Raw genomic sequence first — 27,520 nt, forward strand, 5'->3', positions numbered from 1 at the left:
GTTAAATCAATTAACACTGAAGTGATAATGGGTAATACAAAAGCTTTGATAGCTGAGTGAGAAAAATCAATATTGACCAATGACCATCTATATCTGTTCTCCATTCATCACTATGATGATAACTCATCATAACAGAAACTCTTCTGAATTAGCATAGCAAGACTTTAAACCCTATTAAATGTACCACTAAACATTAGCTTTGAGAAAGAGAATACATATATATATATATATATATATGTATATGTGTATATGTGTATATATATCTATATGTATGTATAGATATTATACAACTCAATTTTAGCATTTACTTCTAACTTTTGAGTGTCATAGCAAAGCATGTTGGGAAAAATAAATCCCAGCCCAGTTTTGGTTACATTTATGTTGGCTTTAATTAAAAGAAAAAAAGTTGCTATAAACATATATTTAAAAAAATGAAAATGTGTTGGTTTCATGGACTCAAAAGAAAGTTTTAATACTCAAAAGTTTGTTTAATTGAGTTAATTTAAGTTTGCCCTGCTCAGATACACACAGCTTAAACATTTAGAGAAAACCAACAGAAGGCTATCCTGTACTTTATCCACAGCATTTACAGTATTTGTGCAATTCTTAACTGAACAGTGTTTTGTGGGATAAATGTGCGCCCACCTTTTTTCACCTTGCAAAAGTATTCATACCCCTTCTTTTTTTCATTTTGACAGGTTATGTTGCTGCCATTACTTTTTTCACATCAGTCTATACTTGATACACCACAATGTCAAAGCAAAGAAGAGATTTGTCACAACACACACACACACTTGAGGTTTACTGTAAAGTGTTCCTGGCAAACCCTCGATTCAGCTCGTCTTTCCAGGGGATCTGTTTACATCTGCTTCTTGTGGAGGCAAGTTGAGGCCGGTCCTTTACACACTTTTCTGGTTTCTGGAATTTACCCTAAAACACATCTTGACGTTGTTTACATTGCAACCTCTATTATAAAACCACATAAATTAAAAACAAGTAATTTGTTGAAGTTCGTTTAGCTAGATTAAATGATTGACAAATAAAGCAGATTATAGACAGCTGTATTGTAGATGTTGTACACTATCATGACCTCTTGTGGTAAAAGAGGGACATTTACACTCCATCACTGTGGCTGGGTTTAAGTTTTGTAGGAAGATGTGTCAGTTGGGATGAATTTCCTGAAGGCTTAACTTTGTTTGTCTCTTGTTATCAGTGATCAGTTTTCTGTTAGCAGTCTGTTGTGATTGGAATCGCCTGTTTGAACTGATCAAAACTACTCCGTTCTGCTTGTGTTTGTTCTCCTGCAAAGATTAACATTTAGTGTTTTGTCTCTCTGCCAGCCATCGATTTAAATGTTTGTCCTTCGACCTAACTTCACTTTCAGGGCAAATAGCTGAAAAGTTCAGATAAAATCTGAAAAAGCGTGTGTGTGTGTGTGTGTGTGTGTGTGACATATCAGGACATAACATGTATAATGACATGGGTATGACACAGGTATTACAAGGAGAGGGTGACTGATGAGGGCATAACCCATGTCCCCATTTTTCAAAACGCTTCTAAATCATACAGAATGAGTTTTTTTTGAGAAAGTAAAAAAGCACAAAGTTTCCTGTGAGGGTTATGGTTAAGTGTAGGGTTGGTGTAGGGCCATAGAATATACAGTTTGTCCAGTATAAAAACCATTACACCTATGGGATGTCCCCACTTTACATAAAAAAACAAAAAAACAAAAATGTGTTTATATATATATATATATATATATATATATATATATATATATATATATATATATATATATATATATATATATATATATAATTTGTGACCCTGGAGCACAAAACCAGTCTTAAATCGCTGGGGTATATTTTTAGCAATAGGCAAAAAAAAAAACAAAAAAAAAAACTTTATGGGTCAAAATTATCGATTTTTCTTTTATACCAAAAATCATTAGGATATTAAGTAAAGATTATGTTCCATGGAGATATTTTGTATATTTCCTACCGTAAATATATAAAAACTTATTTTTTATTAGTAATATACATTGCAAAGAAATCATTTGTGAAAAAGACTTACAAATGTGACCAATGAGAACTTTTAGAATTGTATTTAGAATTTTATTATTACTATTATTATTATTATTATTATTATTATTATTATTATTTGCACCCTCAGATTTTCAAATAGTTGTATCTGGACCAAATATTGTCTTATCCAAACAAAACCATACATCAGTGAAAAGCTTATTTATTCAACTTTCATATGATGTATTTAGAAAAAAATGACACTTCAGACAGGTTTGTGGTCCAGGGTCACACACACACACACACACACACACAGATATACATAAGTTAATCAACAAAGCTTTCATTCAGTTCCACAAAGGCTCCGTTTTTCTTGAGCTGGCTTTTTCTCTTTGTTCGTTTGTGTCTTTCATGGTTCTCCAAACAGGAAATGGTGTTAATTAAGAGGTTGTGTTTGTGCACGTGATGACCGGTAATCTCACTATAATTTGCGGGGTTTTTTCCCCAGGATAGACGCACGCACGCCTGCCTCATCTGGACATACTATATGGGACGCGTGACTTTAACTTGTCAGGTGAATGACCGCGCGCCCGCCCGCGCGAGTAACGGTCCGGGGTTAAAACCATCGGACAGCGCATAAGTTTTGGACTGGAGCAGTAAAGTGCGACTCGGTGAAGGTTTGGGAAGCATTTGACCTGGAAATGAAAATGATGGCCGCGCGATTCGCTTTCTGCGTCCACGTCGCGCGAGCGGCCACATGGAACACCACGCGCGTTTTCGGACACGGACTCGCGCGCAGCCTCAGCAGTGACACAGGTTTGGTCACATCCATCTCTCTGTGTTTTTTTTTATTTATTTATTTTTATCCCAGATCAGGACATAACTGGTGAAGAAACAGACTTTCAATGCAAAGCGTTCTCGTGAAGGAGGAGGTTTGGGTCGGGGAGGAACAGAGGGATCCCTCGCGGGGACTTCTGAAACCCCCGTCCCTGCGAGAACTTCGGCTAACCTTTTGGCAAAGTTCCCTCAGAGATTAACAGACTTTCTTCCAGTAACGTTAATAGAACGTTCGTTCAATGTCATCTGGTCGGCGATATCGCTCTCAAAGCGTTATTATTTATGGAATGTTCTCTGGAACGTTGGGCGTTCGAAATCGAGTAACGTTAGCGTGTTTTTAGTGTTAGCATACTAACGTACCTATTAGTTTCACACGGTTCAGAAAACATTCAAAACTAACATTGCCACAATGTTTGCAAAACTATGCAAAATGAAACACTGTAATATTGTTTCTAGCATTCACATAACCAAGATTTAGTAATAATAATAAACTACGTTTTAAACGTTCAGAAAACACTCGACATTTTCATAACTTGATGGCAACGTTAGCAAAACATTCTGGGAGCATATTAGAGAGCAGAATAGAACGTTTTCAGAAAGGTCTTTGGTCAACTTTCTCTCAAACCTCAAAGTTATAAATAAACGTTCGTTCATTCACGCTTATACAATGTTTCTTCAAAGTAATCCGGTCTTCAATATTGCTGTAGCATTGTTAGCACAGAAAACATTTTTAAGGCTAATGCAAAATAAAATAACAATAATACATATTAGGTAATAAGAAGTTTATTTCACATATATATGTATCCATACACATAACTACAAATATGCACACACACACACACACACACATACATATATACTTATGCAGTACACATACACACATTTATACACATTACAATTAGAATACACAGTTATACACCTTACAATTATGATACACATTTATACACCTTACAATTATGATACACATAACTACACACATACCGGTATCTATGTATATAATACTTGCTGAAAAGGGAGTGGGAAGAAGAACTTAATTGCTCCCACCCCCATTTTGTGTGTGTATGTTTAGCTGCAATAGTAATTCTACTCTATATAACTAGTAAAATATCTGAGCCTCTACAATTACTTTTAGAGAGCCATGTAAATATGGTAAATGAATGAATGGTATTTAGATCCATTGCTTCACATTTGATAACATTAATTCTAGATGTAATTGTTTTTATGCATTTCATGGCAATATCATTATATCTGTTGAAATTCATGAATATGAATATATAATATGACATTTAGATTTAAATTTAGGGTATATTTCTATGTTTGCCTTATAAAGTACACATGCACTGTTTGACTAATATTCCACGAGCTGTGCTCCGTCCTCGCGTGATCAGTGATTGGTTAATTGTGTTCACGTTGGCGAGTGCTGACTGCATTAGGAGCTTGTCTTTCTTAATAGATTTAGTGGCACGGGTCAAAATTGCATGCAGGCATGCACCAAAAGACAAATGAAAGATACATACACACACACACACACACGCACAAACAGCACAAAATACTCCCATCTCAAACCTGATAATCCAGAATAGACCAGGATTCTGCAGTGATACCATGGAAATGCCACATTTTATGCTTTTTAATAGTACAAAAAAGTTTAATGGTATTAACATTGTATACAGACAGTAGTACTGACAGAAGTACGTTTGTGTACTTGCCAGTTGTTTTATAATTTTTTGACATTTAACTAGTAACTCTATGACCTCAAACTCCCTCCTGTTCAGAGTGGTCTGTCTGAAGGCCAATCACAGTGTTGTACTGAATGCATATTGGCAGCGTGTGGAGGTCAAATCCAGAGCACATGAGTGTGTAATGACTTCAATTTGATCAAGCTTCAAGGAAGCGACCGCGTGTCTGTCACGATTGAAGACTCTTTTCTTTTAAATTCAGACTGTTAGCAGAGATAGTCATGGGACACGCTGTTGATCTGCATTTACCTAGATGAAATATCACACTCTTTCTGCAAATTTTTTTGTCTCACAATTTGCCAGTGGATTGGCGCTGTTTGCGTTTCAACAAATGAGTAGATTATGAAGTTTGGAGTTGCATGAAAAGTCACATCCATTGATCTGTTTTTGACCCTCTTTAGATTTCTCTGGCATTAAAGAACGGACCTTGGTTGCGGTGAAGCCTGACGGCGTTCAGAGGCGTCTGATCGGTGATGTCATCAAGCGCTTTGAGCAGCGAGGATTTCGATTGGTGGGTCTGAAGATGCTGCAGGTGAGTGATTCACTCAGATAACACTCTTGACTGCATGTGACCTGTTTCTAATTATGTCTGTGGATTTTCCAGGCTTCTGACAAGCTTTTAGCTCAGCATTACGTCTCGCTGCAGAAGAAACCTTTCTACTCCAGCCTGCTTCACTACATGACCTCTGGCCCCATAGTTGCCATGGTGAGGACCAATCAAACGGCACATGTTATGATTATCATGCTACTATAAAACTTATGTAAATTATGTCATTGACGAGCTGATATTCACATTTCTCATTGGTTTGTTTTCAGGTGTGGGAGGGGCATAATGTAGTGAGGTCATCACGTATGCTGGTGGGATGCACAGACCCTGCTGAAGCTGCACCGGGAACGATTCGAGGAGATTTCAGTGTTCACATCAGCAGGTATTTACATACACTCGTTATTCTGTGTGCAATAGTAGTGTACTGCACACTATATAGTGCCCACTATTATTCCAAACACAGCCACACACAAACAGTTAAACACAATATCAGATTCTCAGTTTGAAGCTGCATTTAAATTAAGCAATACACCTTTGGCATGTATACGAGGTGCATGGGTGAAATGTCTTTCCTTACTCTTAAATTCATTCAGAAATGTCATCCATGCGTCTGATTCAGTGGAGGGAGCGGAGCGGGAGATTTCACTGTGGTTTCATCGCTCGGAGCTCATCGACTGGGAGGGATGCGATCATAAAAACCTTTATCACATTATATGAGGGTCAGTTTGAGACATCCGTATGTGTTAAATGAACTCTGATCCCCCTCAGCAGGTTGATTTCTGCTCAATTTCCTTAATAGCACAAAATGCCAATGATATGCAGTTTTTGGGCCTGCAAATGTTATCATTTTAAAATGATCCGATGTAAATAGATTGAAATGTTCTATTTTATATTACAAATATTTAAAAAGAAATGTAAGAACCTTTTGAAGAAAACGTTTAAAAAAGGTGCCTTTGAATATTTTCAAACAGAAAATATTGCTTTGAAAATTTTGCTTTGACGCACAAGTCTTAATAGTTTCTAATTGTTTCTGTTTTTTGTTCTATTTTTACTAAACGTAACCAGTGATCACATATACGTGAATGGTGCTGATCAATATAACTAACTTTTTTGAACAATGTATTTTAATGTCTTTTTCAATTAGAAAAAAAAAAAAAACTTGTATTTTAGCAGATGCTTGTTATCCAAACCCAGTCCCCTCACTCAGGGAAACATGCATTAAAAGTGCAGTAAATAATTATTTATAGACTGTTAATTTAATGTGACAAAGGTTCATCAAATAAATACTTGCTGTAACACAAAAATGGTTTGTTGTGTTAATATATATATGATTTTAATATTATTTTTGGAACATGAAGAATCATCTGATTCGAAGATTTCATGTTTCTTGAACTTTGATAAGAAAACAATAAGTCCAGAATATATTTTGGAGCAATGCCATGCAATGCTTTAAAAACCACCGGCAAAACCTTGAATTCAATTCTAAATTCTACAGGCAACCAGTGTAGAGAAAACAAAACTGGAGTAATTCTCTCTTCTTTGTATGAATCAAAATTCTGGCAGCAGCATTTTGTACTAATTGAAGACGAGACAATTGACCATGTGAAATACCTTTATAAACGGAATTGCAGTAATTGATGCGTGATGACACAAAGGCATGAATAATAGTCTCCTGATCCTTAAAAGAGAGAAATGTTTTCAGTTTAGAAATAATTCTGAGTTGATAAAAGGCAGCCCTCACAACACTAGTAACCTACTTATCTAAAACTCTAAGGCTGAATCCATCATAACACCCAAATTCTTTACATGATTTAAAACACTTATTTTCATAACAGCCAACCTACTTATAATTTCCTTGGAAGCAGAAGAATGTCCAAAAACAACACACTCAGTCTTATTAGTGTTCAGATGAAAAAAAAGTTACTTGCCAGGCTCTGGATCTCACCTAAACACTGAACAAGTCCATCAAAGGATTGAGATGGATTTGGATTTATTGGGATATACAACTTGACAATCTGCATTTAAATGATACATAAGATTTTATTTATGAAAAATTGCATCCAAAGGGCCCATATATAATTAAAATAAAATAGGCCAAAGTATAGACCCCTGTGGCACACCACTATGTAATTTAGCTGAGGTAGAACACAGATCTCAAGACAAACCGAGAAAGCATTCTTGGGCTGTACCCTTAACACCAACATCTTCCAAACGGTGCAATAAAATACCATGATCAATGGTATCAAAAGCAGCCGTGAGATCAAGTAAAATACAGTAAGAATAACTACCTTTCCAGAATCAACTGCCAATAGAATATCATTAAAAACCTTAAGAGGGGTGGATTCTGTGTTATGAAGAGACCTAAAACTTGAATGAAACACATCTATAACAGCATTCAAATCTAAATATGATGCAAGCGGAGACAGAACTATCTTCTCTAAAATGTTTGCTGAGAAAGGTAGTTTCAATATATGTCGGTACTTACTTAAAACTGTATACTCCAAATTTGGTTTCTTAAGAAGTGGCTGCACTACAGCGTGTTTGAAACAAGCAGGACCATTTCCATTTATTAAACTATTATTTAAAAGAGATTGAAGAGTTTCACCTAAAAGATCAAACAATTTTATCAACCGCTGAGGAGGAAGATGATCAGACTGTTGTGCACCAGGTATAGTGTACCTTAATATACCTACACAGTAAAAAATGGGGTGTTAATATTTCAGAGTAAAGTTATTTTAACCCAGATAGAGTATTTTCAACATTTTGGGGAGTAAAACTGCTCTTTTAGTGGAGTTAAAAGTGAGTGTAAAAATCTGCAGAAACGCAGTGACAATTTCAACTCTACAGTAGTGATAAATACCCACCACTCTGCTATGCTTGTCAAACGTGCTGCATTTCAGTGGAGGAAGATTGCGAAGGAGCAACGCTAGGCCACTGATATTGCTCGGTGAGAAACATCCTGTGTTGTCCACACCAAAACTGTATTTTTTAACTTTACATAATTTTAAAAGTGTGCTGATATTAGTTGAGGTCATATTATAAGTTATAGGAATCCGTATCGGTAACTGTGTTTCTTTATACATAAATTATGTTGCAATATTTTTATATATTGGTAATGTTATCATGCTTCTGATAGTTAATGTTGGTCTTATAAATGATAACTTAGATCACTGATTGCATGATGTGTTTGTTTAACATGGCTTAACAATTTTAAAGGGTTACTGTTCGAACTAAAATAGCTAATGTGCTAGCTAACTTTGGAACAGTTATTTGGTAGCTAATGGGATACCGTGCCTCTTAACTTTAACTAGCCTGTTAATTAGCTGCAGAAAATAGCCTAACGTTATATTCAACCAGCACAACTTTATCTTCTTCAGCCGCCCTTTGTAATTGCAGTGTAACATCTAAGTAATGCATAGTGCACGAGAGAAATAAATAGGTAACTCTTAGTTGAACCAGCGCTAAATTATGATTTTGAATATATATTTTCTTTGTTAACAGGGGCAAAATGCTGTTGCGTGTTCAATTCGGGGAAGAGGAGAAATACGTCAAGCTGTCTGAGCTGACATTCGATGCTTTCTTGAAAGAAGGTGGGTACATTAGGTTAAAGCTATACTCTCTACATCACGGAGTGACACAATTAAACAGCTTTAACCTATTATGTTATGATATCTAGTTAGGTCAATAATCATATCTGTTGTGCTTTATATTTTCAGTTACATAAAATCGGCTGCAGATACCATGGTGACCAATGGTTTGAGGGTTCAAATGAGGGTTCAAAGTCTGTCTCAATGTAGCTTCAAAATCTCGATATGATCCCAGCAGAGAAATAAGGTTCTTATCTAGTTAAATGATCGGTCATTTTCAAAATAAAAATACCACAATTGTACATGTTGTAGAATCTCAAGATGTGCCACATGTGCCGTCATGATGTCGTAAAGGTCCAATTGTGGTTAAAAATTATATTATTTTTATTTTGAAAACAGCCGATCGTTTCACTATATAAGACCCTTATTTCTCTGCAGGGATTGTCAGGTCTTTGAAGCTACATTAAGACATTTGACCCTTCATTTGAACCCTCAAACCATTGGTCACCATGGAAGTTCATTATATGGAGAAAAATCCTGGAATGTTTTCCTCAAAAAACGTATATTATTTTCGCCTGAAGAAAGAAAGACATGAACATCTTGGATGACATGGGGGTGAGTAACTTATCAGCAAAAACATTTTTCAAAGTGAACTAATTCTTTAACAGTTGTTTAAAATATATCTTCTATCACCTCAATCTTGTGATCTAATCTATTGTCAGAAGTTAGTCACCAAAACAATTCTGTTGAATGTGTTTTGTTGTAGGTTGAAACCAATGTGCAGCAGCATCTAAACAACATCACCAAAAGCAGTCAGCCCTACCTTCTCGCCCAGGGATCCATACAGAGCACCATTCACTCCTACTTTATTGTGTTTGACAAGCATGCACTTCCATGCAAGGCAACAGGTTCAGTTGGAGATTTTGTCGAACTCTTTGAAGCCCATTACGTCTTTGGTACGTCATACAGTCCTTCATTCGCTCCATATGACATACAAATGTTATATGGAAGGAATTACACATCTCTCCTTGTCGTGCCATATTGCTTTCTCAGGTAAACATTTTTATGTTATACATGTTTCTGTCAGAGATAAGGCAATGGGTTTGCAATGTAAATTCAGTGACATTGAAATATTTGATTTTTTTACAATAAATTGTGAGTTCTGTGATCTAGTGTTATTGTGCTTGTTTTTATTTCGATAGTAGTTGATAGTTCTGTAATTCAGTAACAATGCATCTTATAATTTATATAAACTTTTTAAAACACTGTAGAGAAATGAAAAGTAAATATTACACATAAAGTGTCATTTTTTAAAAGAGTAAAATTAACTCTATACTGTGTAATTATATTACTCTTAACAGTGTGATTACACTACAGTGTTAAATACTTTTACACATTTCATTGTTATTTTTTACACAATATTGAGTAGAATTAACTCTAAAAATTTGACACTGACCAAAGAGTAAATTTTACACTGATTTCGAGTGGGACCAAATGTTATCTGAAACAGAGTCAAATTCAACTCTTTAGGAGTTAAATTAACACTTCTGTTTTTACTGTGTAGGTATATATCATTTCAACTCAACACCAACTCATCTACATCATGGATGGCCCAAGGATGAAATACACTTCTTTCTTTTTTTTAGGTGAACTATTCTTTTAGCACTTGTTTTAAATCATTTTAGGTCACCTTGAGGGCTCTTGGAGGCTAAATTGGAGCGCTTGATCAAAATAACCACACAGACTCAACGTTACAATCAAGAACATCCTTTTATTCAATCAGTTAAAGGTGCTGCTCTTACTTGTTTTTCTTATTATGGAAAAGAAATTGTAATCAACACATGCATTTCACCATGAGCTCTGGAAGGCGTGTGGACTGAGAAGGGCGCCGCATGACGAGTTCAAACAAGACGGAGCCGCCGAGGGTTCATGCTACTCTAAACTCATCCGAATGTCCCGCTCAACAAAAAAAAAAATAGAAAAGTAAATACGAAAGAAAGAAAATGGACGGTCAGTACCAGGGAGGGACAACGAGAGCGGCAAACACGTGTTCGTCGCTATGGCTTTCACTTATTACAGTTATTAATAAATCAAAGCCAACACAGACGCCGGCTTCACGGACTCGGGAAAGTGGAACAATTGCATATTTTGTTTTAGGGAGAAAGCAAGTTGTCGTTAAGCGCACAACGTTGGCTTTTGCTGGTGAGTTTAAGTTAATTTTAGTTTCGCTCAGGTTTTTAATGGCGTGCATTATTTTGGTCAATGAGTTTGGCTCGTAACGCTGGGCTCGCGGTCGCTTTGAAACTGTCGCTTTCCCTGGGCTGAAACCACTCCGTTTTTAAGGTGCTTCATCTTAACAGGAACTTTTTTTTTCTTTTTTTTTTTCTTTTTTTTTTTAAGTATCTGGTCACGTACAACCATTCAAAGGTGCATCATCAATACAGATTCTCAATGCAATATCAATACAAACAGATTATAGCAAATCAAATTAATTTGGTAACAAAAAAGAAATAAATAGCTCAAAAACTCGCCTATTCTACCTCAGCAGTCGGCCTCTATATTGTTTTCGCAAACCGCGTCCAGCTGAAACGCCCGTCTGTCGGACGGCCCACCAGAGCTCACCGGCGTAACTTGTTCACGTACATTAACTGTTCAATGGAGAAGCTGAAGAGATCGGTATGAATACAACGTGAAGCGTACAGACAAGAATAACATGTGAGCTAACTGCATTCTGCTCAGACATTTTTTTTTTTCTTTTTTTCTTTATTATTATTTTTTTGTACATTTTAAAACCCCTCCGTTCAGAGAAAAGGGGCACAGGGAAAAGGGCGATGGTTATGCAACTATAGACTACTCCAGTGTCCAAAAGAGGCAGAAGACAAGATTACAGATGAAGGAAAAGCAAGACAGAAAGTTTTTTTTGTGTCATTTTTTTCTATTTTTTACAGTTTTCTTAATTATTCAACAATAAAAAGAGGAACTAAGTCACACCGATTTCCTTTAGTACTATATATACTGCTTTGAAGAAGTCGCGGAAGGAGAAATACAGAAGGTTGAACGAGGGGATATTTTTTTTTTTTTTTTTTTTTGAGATGGGCACTCAGGATTACAAGATGGTGTCTGTGAACAAAAGGCACTTTTTAGGGACAACCTTTATGATGCTCTGAGTCTAACACTAGATCACAAAACAAATATTTAGAGTCATTTACACAGGGGCCAGTAGAGGGCGCTGCGCGTTCAGGGGGGAGGGGTTCAATTCCAACTCTCTCTTTCTGATTGGTCGCTGACTTTGTTTGGGAATCAGTTTGGGTAAATCTCTTTATGAAAATAAATCACGTTTCACCCCAAAATCAAAAGACAAATTATATTTTGTTTTCATATTTTGTCAAAAGCAAATGACATTACAATATATTTTTTTCTTTATGATTTCTGAATGAAATCTACAGAGCCCCACAAAAGACGTAGAAAAAAAATCATCCCCACAAATTAAGAATTTGCTTCTGTGACTTAAGTTTTCTTATTTTCATAAATCATAACCATGTTGTACTAATTTGTTCTGACGTTTTCGTACATTGTTGTCATGTTATAACTGCTCTGTTTTTTCGTAAATCATGGCCACAGTGTACTAATTTGTTTCATCATTTTCATAAATCGTAACCACGTACAAATTTGATCCCTCATTCTTCTCAATTGTGGCGTCTTTGTACAAAATTATTCACTTGCTTTTTGTAAATTTTGGCCATGTTGTGCTAATTCGTTATCCTTGTTTTTGTAAATCGCGCCATGTTGGGCAAATTAGCTCACTCATTGTCATAAATCGTAGCCATGTTTTACTTGTTTGCTTCCTTGTGTGTGGCCACTTTTTAGCAATTTCCTGATTATGAAAACGAGGGTATTAATTTCTTAATCCACAACCACAATTTAACTAAAGCGCGAGAATAAATGAATAAAACGTGGGAACAAATTCTTAATTCATGGCTATGATAAACATACTGTTGTCCTAGTGTCATGTGCGTGGCTCTGTAGACAAAAATGTCTTGAAAATTTGTGTGAGATTCACAAGTTTAAAAGTTAGCAAATCCACATCACACCTCCCATCTCTCTTCATACTCCAAAATTTCTAGCTTACAACAAGCATTTTAGTTTATTCGAGCTGTGTTAAAGCCTCTCCCATAAACAGGGAAGATCTTGTCATACCTTTCACACAAATTCAAAATTTTCTATGTACAAAAAGCCAGCGAAGTTCAGACGGGAAGTTTGTTAAAGACTATGGTGGTTCGGGCGATCCAAAGCATGGAAGTCCTGGAAAAATGGAATGCATAGCATGAAGTCAAAAATACCGGAAAAATCCTGCATTTTAGCTAGTTAAAAGTCGTAAAACCTCTTAGGACGTCATCAGTCGACATTCTTTGATCGCTTCGGAGAAAAGGTTGGAGGAAAAATGCCTTTTGTCACAACCTTGTCCACGATGAACCCCGCCCCCCCCCACCCCCACCTTCACTAAATACAAAAAGGAAAGAGTAACATTTTTTCTTCTAAAATTTGTCTTGATAACACTTATTTTTCGTCGTCTTATGTATAATAGAGATCGAGCGTACTTTGATCCATAAAAAGCACCTGTTTTATTTAGTGATATATTCTGACGTGTCGCAAAAAACTGCTTCTTCAGCCCTCCTTAAGTTTTGAGAACAAATTATTACAAATAAACATAAAAAAAAGCAGAAAAAAGGAAAGCTTACAAAACAAATTCCCAAAACTTACAAAGAGCGTGTCCTCTCTTTCTCTCACTCTCTCTGCCCTGTAGTTTAGAGTCCCGGACAGCGTGGACTTTACATAATAGAAGGATTTTCACCGCTACGCTTTCCTGTACACCCTAACAATGAGACAAACACAGCTTCTACCCAAGGCATTGCACATGGCTCAATCAACACACTTTATTTTGTAATAACAAATACTTCCTGTCCAAACACAAAAGAAATCAAAAGCCGTGCATTTTTTTTATTTTTATAACTACGCTATTGATACATTTTCAGCGGAAATCTGATTTCCTCCAGTTTGTTTTTATTTTTTTTTCTCTCTAATTATTATTAAGTGCAGTTAACTGGGTTTTTCGGGACTGGTACTTCTGAACGAATATCTGATTTATGATCATGTCATACTTCAAAAAATAACTAGACTGCCACTGAGCTTATTAGGCAAATAAGAAAAAAAATGTATATATAAATATATATGGATATATCCTGTATATATAAAGATGTTTGTAACTAGTGAGCCGACGCTTGTTTTCTTTTTTTTTTTTTTCATAAAAATTTCACGCTCCTCTATAGCTTATATGCAAGAAAATAACCTGAATTCATGTTTAACAAATTGCATAATGGGAATACAGAGGCACTTCCTTTGATTAGAAAAGAAAAGACCATTGCCATCACGATTCTCGTGTTAGTTTCTAGCAAAGCGATGACACGGCCGCCATCCGGCAACAAAGTTTCCCTGCAGTGAGATACATGGTCAGGCAGTCCAGTTATTTTGTGAGGTTACCGATTACAGCTGTGTTGAAAAACAACTTTATCAGCGGATGAAGTTCGCCCTACTGTAAAGGCTTCCCTTTGTAGTCAATCTGCGGAGGAGAGTGTGTTTATATGCAGACAGCCATGATGAAACCTTACCAAATTTAGAGTAAATCTACTGAAGTGAATGGTGAAATGTGGCGTCTAATAAAAGCGGTCCGAGTGGCCCACCTCCCTCTGAGCACGGCTATGATATGTCACACATTCTTTTGCTCCGCAGCAAGGTCACTTGTTCTTGGAACATGGACTTCTGGGAGTGTAAACAGGTACGTAAACAAAACAGAAGTGGGCGTGTCTAGAGCCGTCTTTATTAGTGCTGATGAATCAAGGACTCTTATTATGCCTCGCTACAATGATGAAATTAATTCACAGCCATTATAAATGACAGAATTACTGGCTGGGACTAGTAAAAAAAAAAATACTAGAAAATATTTTTTATTACGTAATTTATTTTTATACTTCTAATTAAAAGTTTTACTATTTAAAACAAAGTTCAGACATATGGCTTAAATTTTAAAACAGAGAGAAATGATTTTGAAATGACAAAAGAATGCAATGATTATTATTATTTTTTTTTACAATTAAAAATTTGAACTGTCACATGGCTGCAAAGGTGCGGTCACATTTAGTCAAATTTTGCAGGGGAAATTAGTCATTCTGATAGGATTCCTCATGAATTCAAATTTAGAAAACTAATCACTAATAATCACTTGGCAGATTTCGATTTAGGTTCAAGATTGTCAAACAAATTTGTTGTTGACCAGCGAATTTAGTGTTTCGTGCATCACTACTCTATTGTCAATACACAACTTTTTTATTAAATTATAAAAAATTATCCCCAAACGAATGATTTTAAAGTTGAGCTCAGTCACATGACTGTAAAAATGATCGGCGAAACTTCAAAGCGCAAATCTAGTCATTTATAAGAGATAATTCACCAAAAACTGAAAAGGATTTGACGGCAGCCATTGACTTCCATAGTGTGAAAAAACAATACTATAGGAGTCAATGGCTACCATCAACTGTTTGGTTGTTACCTTTTCCCAAACATCATCTTTGTGTTCAACCGAAAAAGAAACTCATACAGGTTTGGAACAACTTGAGTAAGGGTGAGTAAATAATGACATTTTTCATTTTTGGGTGAACTATCCCTTTAATAAGAATCCACGTGATCATGATTTCTCATCAGGTTCAAGACATCAAGACAGATTTGGTGAATGTGATGTAAAATCTGGTGCTGTCTAGTTGGCACTAAACACCTAAAATGAACTTTTGTTTTATTAAAAAATTGAATTTGAGGCTTGAAAATGAGACCGTGTCTCTGGGTAGCTTTAGTGTGCCAGGTTAATTTTCCTCCGCAATAAAATGTGCAAATAACGTCTGCCGTCGATCCCATTTTCAATAGTGCACGTCAAACTAGTGTTCTTCGCATTACTGTAGTGCAATACTTCTGCTGTTCGTAGTTAGTTTAGTAATTGACTGCAAAAGGGAAAAAAAGACGTTTCTACTGCATGCTTATAAGCTAAAATTGTAAAACGTCAGGGGCTCTCATTATTTAGTGTTGCCTGGATGCTGAAAGTCAGCACGTTTAAGTGTTTTGAAAACAAAAATCTGAAGTTTAATTGGTCAAAATCTTGGGTTTTTGTTGTGTCTGAATCCTCACCACTGAAACTGTTGATAATCCCAGCCACTGTACACTAGATCCTTGTCCCTAGTAACATATTGTGTCTGTGTTCACCGGGTTCTTGCTCCTCTGTTGCCGTTGGTTTGGTGCTGTAGGTGCGTGTCGGTCCCTCTCCTCCTGCTGTGATCTGAAAGTCTTTTTCGGAGGTTGAAGGGCGTCTGACGGTTGGCTAATACAGGGTCAAACGTTTCCTAATCATATGCTGCTCACGTTTCTTAGGGTGCGTTTCGGGTCGGAGGGGATTTTCAAAAGAGGAGGATTTTTTTTTTTTGTCATTAAACTTCCAAATTGTGTCGACAGGTTGCAGGCAGGACCTCGTCAAAGGAACCATGACTGTAAAAACAACAGAATTAAAGGCAATGTTAGCGTTTAAACAGAAAATACATCATGAAAACATCAGATTACTATAAAATCATCTGTGCAGGAAGAATTTGACTACTATCAAGGACAATATTGATTATTATTATTATTATTATTTCTTTTTTTTATCTGAAGATTAAAAAAGACAATTATAGGCATTTTTACATCTGCTACTTATCACCGTATGGTTTTATAAAATATCACATTTTAAAAGCCTTAGTTTAATAATAATAAAAAATAAAACATTTTAAAATAAATATAAGACTTAACTAAAATGATCAAATATCACTCATTAACAAGAAGTCACAAACGTTGTTTCTATTTTATAATACATTTAATAACACGTAAACATTTTTAAGTTATTAAATGTATTAAATTAAAATGTATTTTGGAAACATTTACTATTAAATAATGTTTATAATTTGTATGCATTTAATAACATACATGAACCACTTTTTATTTTAACTGAAATGTATTTTCACTTAAAGCTATAACTTAAAAATAGTTCATTTGTATACATTTAATAAAATATAAATATTTTTAAGTTATCAAATTAAATGTTAAATTAAATGTATTTTGATAAAAGCCTATAATTAAATAACGTGTTTATAATTTGTACGCATTTAATAACAAATAAACCTTTTAGTTTAAATGAAGTGTATTTCCACATAAAGCTAGAACTCAAAAATAGTTAATTTGTATACATTTAATAAAATATAACTAACTTCTACATTTAAGCTATTAAATATATGAAATTTATTTTGTAACACAGACCTATAATTTAATAATTTGCTATAAATAAATATGTTTATTAAACTAAATTCATTTACAATTATTAAATTATAATAGCTTTGTGACAATAAATGTAAAGTTTTTTTTTATTATTCTGTTTTATTTAGAAATTATAATAAAATTTTCTATTTTTTGTACTTTATAATCTTAAAGTGTGCATGTTTCAGTATGCACCGCTATTACAAGCTTACTATTTTATGTCACTTTTATTTGATGTTATTTTATTTTGAATCGATATTCCTGAATCTGGAATTCTAAAGTAAGTCAACTTTAGTCGGATCTGGAGTAGAGAAGCTGCTGTTACTGATGTGAACACTAGAGGTCAGGCTTCTGAAGCGGATCTGTTTACCGAACTAAAGCAGCAGACCTCGCTTCTGGGAATGACATGACGTATCTCCTCCACATCCCGTCATCAGCAGACGCTCTGTTAATGCAGCTCTAACATCGCACTGATAACGCCAGTGAACACAAGTTTATAGGGCGTTCACGTCTTGGTGGAAGTAAAGCGTGTTTCCCAATAAAAACACTTCAGGTCTTTGTCAAACTCTTTGTCAGAGCACACGTAAAGAACTTAAATAAGTTGGATATCTACCACTACACATTTGATTGATTATTCTAAACAGATTCTGGTTGTCAGTACAGCAGTCCAACTGCTCCATAGTCAATAAAAACAGTATAAACCAAACGGCTACAGCAATATCACAATTCATCTTTAATGCTGTGCTCTATATCTTAGGCGTTTACAGGATTTCTTTTAATATTCCTATTATATTATAAAAATACTGGTTTAATAATTAATGAATGATATTAATAATGATTTCTAATAATGTGTGCATTTATAAATATCAACTTTTTATATTGAAATATTTTTAAAATAATACATTTATAAATTATAGTTTTTATATATATTGTCAAAATGGTTTCCACTATATAAGACTGTAAACTGAACAGTTTATATACTAACTATTCATAATACATAAAATAATAACATTACAATTAAAATTTTACAATTTTAGAGTAATTTTATAAATAAAATAATAACTATAATATATTTATTACAATCAATATGATAAATATTTAAAATTAATATTGTATATGTGCAGTATATATATATATATTTATAATGTATATATTAACTACATTCCCAATTATGAAAATCATAATTACTTATATACTTAATATTTTACATCATATCCTTAATAGTTTGTATACATCAATAGAGTATTTATGTGATATAATTATTTATCAATCATTTTAAATATGAACATTTACAATACCCTTACATGTATTTCATATAATGTCTTTCCATTTGATATAAAATCGAATGCTTTAATCCAATACCTTGCCTCGTGAGACAAAAGTACTCGAGCTCTTATTTACTGAACCCCTCTGATGTGTGACTGGGACGACAGCGAGAGCGCGGGATTGTTCCTCCTGATTGGTTTTACAAAACTCTCTGGAAGTCAAATCCTGGAAACCCTTTGGCTGAGAGGCTGTGTGAGGAGGGGCGGCGGGTGACTTTTGTTCTGGTTGACTCTTGCGGGTCACACAAGCAGCAGCACCCGCCCCGGGCTCCAGCCCAACAGCCACTCGGGCCAAGTAACTCTTCCCCTGTAAGCTGTGCTCCTCCCCTCACAATCCCATCTTCCCCCCGTAATCCTTGGCAGTGACCAGCCTCAAGTTCAACTTCAACTGCCTGTGACATCATGTCTCGTTGCTGTGGGCAACCAGACAGCTGGGACGTGACTTTTCAGTTTAGGGGCCGTGCTTCAACTTTGCCCCTCTTTTCTCCATTCCCGTCTCACATTTCTGCAGTTCTTTTCTCGTGTTTCTGACTGGGAATGGCCCGGGCCTGAGAGCGCTTCCCCGTACGGACAGAAAACACTGTCACTTCATGATAAGAGCCTGTCTCTGTGTCTCAAACACTGCAGGATCTCTCTCTTCACTCATGTCATATTTGCCCGGTGTTTTTACAATTATTAGTGCACTTACTCAAAATAAAATAAAATAAACCTTTTCACCAACATTTTTGCCCAGTGTCTCTTGACAAAACTGTTTTTTTTATATCATTAATGTCCTTTCTCAATGCACATTTTCTTATAAGGTATTAACAGGATCCTTTTCCTTTCATTTCTGCTTTGTGTCTTCTGACAATTTTTACAATTATTAGTTCACCTTCTCATTACACATTTTCTTGGAATCAAATAAATAATAAATAACTAACCCACTAACAAGTTTAGTTCTAGTTCTGTTGATTCATGACTGTGAATTTAATTGAAGTCATTTTTGTATAATATTTCGTTTGAACATTTTTCTTCCTCTTATATTTTGTTAACTAGTGCTATAACATTTTAAAGTATAACTGAAGTGTCCAAATGTCTTTTGGGGACACACTAAAGCTGAAGTACGAGTTCACTCATGAAGCATGTCTTTAAATTAAATTACACTCAATTATAATTAATAAAGCACTTTCCTTAATGCACATTTTCTGAAACATTTTTCTATTTTCACTGCCTCTTGTTATTTTAATCATTGGATTACACTGAAGGAAAATAATAATAAATTAATTAATTGAACTACAATTTATTATTTTTATTGATGTTTGTATCCTATTGGATTACAGTTATCAATGCATTTTCTCAGTGCATTAACAATAACAAATAAAAACACTAATAAAATAGATATTTCACCTTTGTTGTGCAATAATTATAACAACACTTTACTTTCACTACTGCCTTATCAATGTTTGTATTATATTTTAAAATTACAATTATTGAATGCACTCAATGTGTTCTCAGTGTCGTTTTTTTTTAACCACACAAAATAAAATAAAAAAGAGTTGGTATAACAATGAATTACAAATGAATAAATAAGTGCAGATGCAAATAACGAATCTTCTCAAAACGTTTACTCATGATAACTCGCTGCTAATTTGCACACTCAAGCAGTTCATCTCTAAGAGGACAAAAAAAATTCTGCCTCTGCCTTCTAAAATTTAGGGTGAACACACTGGAAAATGTGCGAAATTAGACAAAGCAAAGTCGCTGCCAAAGAGTCACGACGGGAGACAAAATAAAAACAGGAGTCTCCAGCAGAGGGTGATAGCGAGTCGAGAAATGAGAAAGAGGAAAATAAATGGTCAGATCCAGCGAGGCCGACCAGCAGAGGGAGGAGGTGAGAGCGGGTGAGTTAGCGGCTTCAGATGGTCACCATGTGTTGAGGAGCAGGGAGCCGGCCCGGGGCAGGGCAGGGCGGCTGTGCTCTACACATTAATGACTAAAGTGTACTGGTTGATGGAGGAGCGCAACGCTCAAATCAACTACACCACGCCGATCAGCTCCAGTTATCACAAACCCGCTCCAGATGGGCCCGACACCGCAGAACAGAGAGCATCATGGGAAACAATGAAAGACAGGATGGGAGGAGCAGCATAACACGTTTAAATGAATGTTTTGACTGAGTAAAAATCACCTGCGTCTGCTGGGGTATGTTCAGAAAGTTGTTGTCCCGTGATCCGATGCTGACAAACCTGTTGGGAGCTGTGGAGCCTGGCGTGGAGTATGCTGAGGGGCAGAGAGAAGAGAGAGACTAAAAAAAACTATTATATATATATATATATATATATATGCACAAAAAAAACATTTAATTTAATTTTTTTTTTAATCGTTTAGTTATTAAAACTAATTTTAGTCAATGTGATCTATTCAGAAGTATCAATTGATTCTGCAAAAGCAAACCTTCAGATATATAGTGGAAACTGAAACTTTTCTGTACTGAATTGACTTGTTGGCAAACAACAAACAAAAGTAATGGAAGAATTTCTCTTTAACGATACACTGTGTTTGATTGTTCTTGGTTCACACGGTTGAGGAGCGATAGATTAAAAAGGTGTTTGAATCTGCAAATCTGTTTGAAGTCATTATCAAATTTAGGGCAGTTTTTGTTTGGATTCTGGTTTATTTGATGGACTCCATGATGTAACTGTTCATCAAATATATAGAGATCTAACAATCAGTGTGTGTGTCTGTGTGTGTGTGTGTGTGTGTGTAAAAACATGGAGAAATCAAACACAAAGAGCCATATTTGTACTATAGTTTGCTGTTAGCGCTTTCATCAGCAAACATTCAAAAAGGCAACGAAATAGAGAAGCTGCTGTGTTCATGACATTCTACAATAATGCAGAAAACTTCTGAATTAATACAGAATTGGATTATATATTATGTAGATTATATGTAAAATATTAACAGCAACATTTTAACCTGTGATTGCAGATGTATATTCTACATTAATGCATATGATCACAGAATTGAATTTTGCAATAATACAGAAAGTTTTATTAAATAAAATGCCAATATATTAACTCCTGTGATCGCAGAACTGAGTTCTACATTATTGCAAACAAATTCTTTATTAGTATAGAATTGTAAAATGCTAATTAATTTTATATTTATAAACAATACATGACCTCTATATGTGTAATTGTGTATCAGGTTTGCGAAGTGAATTCTGGAGAATCAGCAACATATAAACACATAAAAAGACACACACAAACAACATAAAAACAATTGAAACAATGAAAGAAAACACAATGAAAAGGAACGAAATACAAAAATAAGAAACATGATAGAAAAGAGGAAAAGAAATGCAAGTGCTCCGTCCAGTGCCCCGTCTGTGGTGAGGGAATATTTTACAGTATGTCTGATTATGCTCCCGGATACGCCACCTCCATTCTGAACGGCACAAATTTGGTTCATGTTCTGGACGAACTGACCTTTAGACCAGCACTGGAGCTCAACTATCACATTTCCACAGGCCAAAAGCTAACCAGCAATGTGAATGTAACCAAAACAAACTCAAATAAAACCAACGTAAAATTACAAAGCATGGGTTTCTGGATGTTGCATTCGGGAGTGTAAAGGACCTTTCACATCAGGACTGCAATGCAATTTGACCAGCACAAACCAACCTGGACCAGAATATAAATTCAAGAGAGTCAAAGCTGGTCTCTTCAGTTTGGTAGATATAGATTCTTCCATCTTGTTTGGATTTTAGTGCCAGAGCTGCCACACAATAATGAGGTCAAGTGAATTGTACAATATTAGCTGCATCTAGTTTGAACTAAAATGATTTTTTTTTTATTTTTTTTTAGTATTTTGGAGTCCTCTTTAACTGCCGTAAATTTGCATCCTTGAATATAGAGCCCCCAAGAGGACATGGTCATGAAAAAAAAATGAGATGGGAGGAAAAATTTTACCTTTGCATTTTCCTGCACGGCATACCCCGAATAAACTTCGCATTCACTTGAAAAATGTTTGCATTCTCCAGAAACATTTTCATTCGCTTGCAAAAGTACTGAATTCTCCCGATAAATTTCGCTTTGGCTCGCAAATGTATTGTTCCCCCATGAAACACTGCATTTCCTTGCATTCCCCCAAGAAATTGTTTGCAAAATTATTGTTTTTACCCCAAGAAAATCTGGTCACTTGCAAAACTTTTGCATTCTCCCAAGAAATGTTGAATTTGCTCACAAAACTTTCATGTTCTCTTGCAAAAGTATTGCGTTCCTAAAATGTCCAAATTTTTTGTCATAAGTACTGTTTCCCTGAGAAATTATGTGTGCACTTGTGAAAGTATTATTCTTCCAAGATACTTTGGATTCACTTAAGAAACTTTTGCATTCTCTTGCAAAAGAATTGCTATCCCCTGAGAAATTTGCGTTCACTTACAAAACTTTTGCATTCTCTCGCAACATTTTTTGCAAGAAAACAAAATGCTTCTCAGGGGAACAAAAAATGTTTTGCGAGAGAATGTAAACATTTTCCAATGAAAGTAAAGTTTCTCGTGGGAATGAAAATATTTTGTGATCAAATGCAGTCTTTTTTTTAAGAGGAAAGAAAAAAGGTTTCACCAGTCAAGGCAAGAACACTGATTTTTTTTCTCCCATGTCACCCCCCCATCACCATGTACCATTAAGGGCTCCATACTTTAATGACTTTTGATGGTTGTTGAACTATTAAACTACTAAAACGCCTCAAAACTAGAATACATATAAAACAAGCGAAAAAATTAAATATTAAGGGATAGTTCTGACCCACCAGTTGGCGAAAATTACGAATAATTGGCATTTCATGTTAACTAGAGGAACACAAACTAAATGGCAAAAAGCGGTCCAGCTGTGGCTAGATGACTGGTGATCTTCATAGGGTTTGGTGGAATGGGGGGGTCGGGTCACTTACACGGAGATGTGGGTGAGGTGAGTCCACCATCGGGGGGCGTGCTGCTGGATTTAGAGTCTGGCATTGGGAGGGGCACTGGACGCGCCACAGGGGGGGGTGGAGGCAGCAAGAAGGAGCCTGGCATTTTGCTCTGGCCGCTCCCGTTCGGCTGCAGACGACACAAACAGGGTGAGGAGTACGGACACGCCCGACACCCCACAAATGGACAAAAAACTGCGCAGACTAGCTCCGAAATAAAAGGAATGGGGGGTGGCTGGTAGTGGAGAGTGTTGAGAGGGAAACAACCAAAAGGATGAATGTCTGTTTGCTTTTGTTTATGAAGGGGGTGTTTGTATTTGTTTGTGTGTTGACTTCACCACAGGCACAGACAGGAGCAGTGGAGGAGCTAGAAAAAAATCAAATGAAGGACTTTAGGCAGAAGGTGAAGAAGAAGAAATGGACGCACTAATGGTGAGGTGAGTTTTGGTCCATGGAATGATGTCAAATCAAAACCAGAGCGCAAAAAAAAAAAAAAAAAATGCAACGCTTACGAAGGCTAAAAAAATGGCATAAGCAGAACTGAGGAGGGGATGCGCACTTCATGCGCAGAGGTCGTCAGCTGTTGCGCAGATGGGTTTTATCGTGATAGTGGACAGAGAAGGAGAGATTAACTCAAGATCGGCTAGACAAGCACAAGATACATAACAGTGACCGATGAGTCGGCCTCAAAGACAAGGAACGCACACATTTGTTTGTATTGGAAAAGACAGGAGGAGATTGTTTCGTGTTTTCAGAAATGCAAATAAAAGTAATACAGTTGATAATGTTATTTGCACAAACAACAAACAACAGCAAAAAAAAAAAAAAAAATCTAATTTTAAAATCCTATGTTTTTTTTCTTCCGGTGGTTAGGATTTGGATTCAGGTCTGTAGTAATAATAGATAAATCATATAAAAACAATAAAAATGAATTGAATTTTAGTACTGTAAATGTGTGCTTAATATAACAACCTCACTAACACATTTTTAGATTTTTAATTTCTTACTTCAATCTTGGCTTCTTTGTTAAATGCGACAGCTGTATTCACAACGTTGAGCTCAGTTCAGCATTTCTTTAAATGCATGATAACATTAGTTTCACAAATACAAATTTATTTTATGGTTGAGGCAAGAGTTTTTTTTTTTTTGCTTGACCGAGGCAAATATGTTGGCTAAGTTCTGTTTTATCAACATAAATCATTTTTTTTTATTTAAACAGTTGCATACTGCAAAGTATATACTCCATATTTCCAAATGAGTAAACAGTATGCAGTAAGCAATGATAATGTTTACATTCTAAATGGAATACTAGTGTAAAACTTCCGAAAGGACTGCATTGTGGAATACAGTATTCCATGTAGTGTTCTCCATTACATACTGCATTATTCTATGCTACAAAACTAGCATGAGTAGTATGATAGGATGCCATTTCCAATAGTCACAATAAACCAGTTTGAGAATATCTGCTTAAAACACCAAGCATTTCTGCAATACATACAGAAGATTAAGTTACATGTACGGGAGCAATCAACTGACCCCGGTGTCAGATCATCACTTCCAGTGTGAGGTCACTTCCTCTTACCTGACCACTAGCCTGTCCTGATCCGTCGGCACACACAAACTGAACAAACTCCTTGAGCGGGTCCTGTCCCGGGTGGTGGTGGTATCGGATGGTGGGATGGGTGAAGTATGGGCTGGACTGCTGGATGATGGAGGGTGAGGGGAAGTGCAGGGAGGAAGCTGAGGCACGGGGACTTCCTGCTGACAGACAGATACACACACAGAGAGAGAAGTCAATAACACGTTTTGTGTCAGTATAAGTACTAGTAGTATATCAGTAATGAGCGAGACTGACACACACGGATACAATGGATGACATGAGAAGGAAGTGATGGAAATCAGTTCAGGAAAACTGTGTGTGTGTGTGTGTGTGTGTGTGTGTTTACAAAGATCTGAGACAAAGCTGTTCCAAGAACAGAGCCAAGTCGAATCCTCCCTCGGCAGATCCTACAGGACATCATCAGAGGTAAAAATGATTCAGAAATATATGAATCGTTATATAATAACATTTTTGGAAATCCAAAAATGCTAAACTTTTATTGGTTAGGGCTTAAGCTTTTACTAAGTATAGTTAGCTTTATATTAAATATGTATAAAAAAATGTGTGCCTCAATTTATAAAGTATCACAAAAAACCCATTGGGCAAACCTTTCATAAATAACACACACACACACACACGGTATTCAGTGTTCTTTCATTCTCCCACTCTGTTATAATCTCTGAAACTCAAAATTGTCCAGACAGACACCAACATGCTCTCAGAGTGAAAAATCCCCTTAATTCCCATTATTTGATCAAAATATTGAATCACTGATGATTAAATAATTTTTACTAGAAAATGCCAACAGAGCCTGAAACTCTAAGATTGATGACTTTGCCAAACCAACCGTGAATGTGAAAGACAGACCGAGTGCTTTAACTTTAACATGAGTTCCAGATTTTGTACTTTAGACAATCTGCTTCTTTGTTGATTAAACTATAAGGAACTGAATGGAAGATAAGGTGAACAGATAAACAAATAAAACACTGATACGAAAGTATGTGCAATAAGGAATTAAAATACGTCATCGATACATTTTTGTATCAGCACTTCCCTATGTGAATGAACTGCAGTAGTTGTTAAGTCATGACGGCTTTCATGACGGATGAAGAATAAGATTGCGCTCCTCTCCCGACCAGTGAGTGGAGGGTGAGGGGTCTTGTCTCCTCCTGCCAAGCAGGGCCCCAGCTGCCCGGGACAGTCTGCCAACTTCCAGAGCCTCCCTGTAACCCAGACGCGGGCACTGCGCTCCCAGCCAAAGCCCTGCTTTTCACCCTCCCAGCCACGCAGACTGCCGTTCCCTCCTCTTCCTCCGTTTCTTTCGTGCTTTCATCATCCGCCCTTTAATCCCATTAGGGAATGGGATGGAGCCAAGGCTTCAAGAAGGAGTGACTCCACCACAACACACGACCACACAAGAGCCATCGCATAACATCACCAGTAATCTATCTATCTATCTATCTATCTATCTATCTATCTATCTATCTATCTATCTATCTATCTATCTATCTAGCTATCTATCTATCTAGCTATCTATCTATCTAGCTATCTATCTAGCTAGCTAGCTATACTTAGCACTCTGTCATCCATCCATCCGTCCTCTAACCATCCATCCATCCATCCATCCATCCATCCATCCATCTATCTCTGTCTGTCGTCCATCCATCCATCTGTTTATCTGTCAGTGGAGCTGGTTATCAAGGTTTTGTAAGTATTAAATAGCTCTCTGAAAAGAAATAATTAATAATAAGAATTAATAGTGTGCATTCATCTACAAATGGCACTGATTTGATTTGCGATGTCTAATTTTGGCACATTTATCATTTTTTTCTTTTCTTGATAATAAATGATCAAATACTTCAGAACATCTTGGAAAATGAGTCTTGCATTAAAGGAGAGTGGATATGTACTTTGATCACATCAGGGCAGTGAAACCACGCCTCTAGCGGAGGGAGAATGATTCGGGAAATGGAGAGACCAATCACCAACCAATCACATTGACAGACAGACAGACAAAAGGACAAATCAGCCTCAGTACAGAGGAGAAAGAGGGTGAGGGGTGGGGGTGGGGGGGATCCAATGGCTAACGCCTTCACCCTGACCCGACCGTGGCGTAAACATGACCTCGCCTCTCCCCGAACGTCACCACATCCGACCCCACCAGGGGGCGTGAGTGAGCAGGACAGGAAGGGGAGGGATGTGGGAGGTGGGGTGGAGGGGCTCTGAGCTCTCACCTGGTCTTACACCTGCCAGCATGGGCAGCGGGTGATGGGTGAACGGCATGCGTGCAGACCTCGTATGGCCGGACAGAGCGCTGAAATCGAATTTCCCCGACTTCTTAAGAGAACCAGGCGAAGAGAGTCCTGGTAAAAATGGGATCAACAAAATGGCAGAACAGAGATGTGGATTTAATCAAACAGGGTTTTTGCTTCGTGATCTTCATCTAAAAAAATTATCTCATCCATCTCAGCTTCTAAAATACGACAAATTTGCTTATAATAACACAAAAAAATTAGCTTTTAATCTACAGAT

At 36.3% G+C, this 27,520-nt stretch overlaps 2 protein-coding genes across 2 annotated transcripts in view; one reads left to right on the forward strand and one right to left on the reverse strand.

Annotated features, from left to right (window-relative positions):
* Positions 1-2,412: 2,412 nt before the first annotated feature.
* LOC113067635 (nucleoside diphosphate kinase A) lies at positions 2,413-6,448 on the forward strand. The gene is made up of 5 exons (XM_026240002.1): positions 2,413-2,837; positions 4,999-5,129; positions 5,202-5,303; positions 5,414-5,526; positions 5,738-6,448. Exons 1-5 carry the CDS (start codon positions 2,723-2,725, stop codon positions 5,859-5,861), a joined length of 585 nt encoding a protein of 194 aa, XP_026095787.1. The 5' UTR covers positions 2,413-2,722; the 3' UTR covers positions 5,862-6,448.
* A 4,034-nt stretch (positions 6,449-10,482) lies between these two features.
* The window catches only part of LOC113067523 (nuclear factor 1 X-type-like), a 29,686-nt gene continuing 12,648 nt past the window's right edge, over positions 10,483-27,520 (reverse strand). Inside the window, exons 8-12 of the mRNA XM_026239907.1 lie at positions 27,223-27,351; positions 24,971-25,149; positions 23,371-23,518; positions 20,606-20,697; positions 10,483-16,315 (exon numbers count right to left, since the gene is read on the reverse strand). Coding sequence (XP_026095692.1) covers positions 16,301-16,315; positions 20,606-20,697; positions 23,371-23,518; positions 24,971-25,149; positions 27,223-27,351 — 563 coding nt within the window. The 3' untranslated portion in view covers positions 10,483-16,300. The remainder of the gene's footprint in view (positions 16,316-20,605; positions 20,698-23,370; positions 23,519-24,970; positions 25,150-27,222; positions 27,352-27,520) is intronic.

Source organism: Carassius auratus, linkage group LG28B, assembly GCF_003368295.1.
Source record: "Carassius auratus strain Wakin linkage group LG28B, ASM336829v1, whole genome shotgun sequence".
NCBI classification, from domain to species: domain Eukaryota; kingdom Metazoa; phylum Chordata; class Actinopteri; order Cypriniformes; family Cyprinidae; genus Carassius; species Carassius auratus.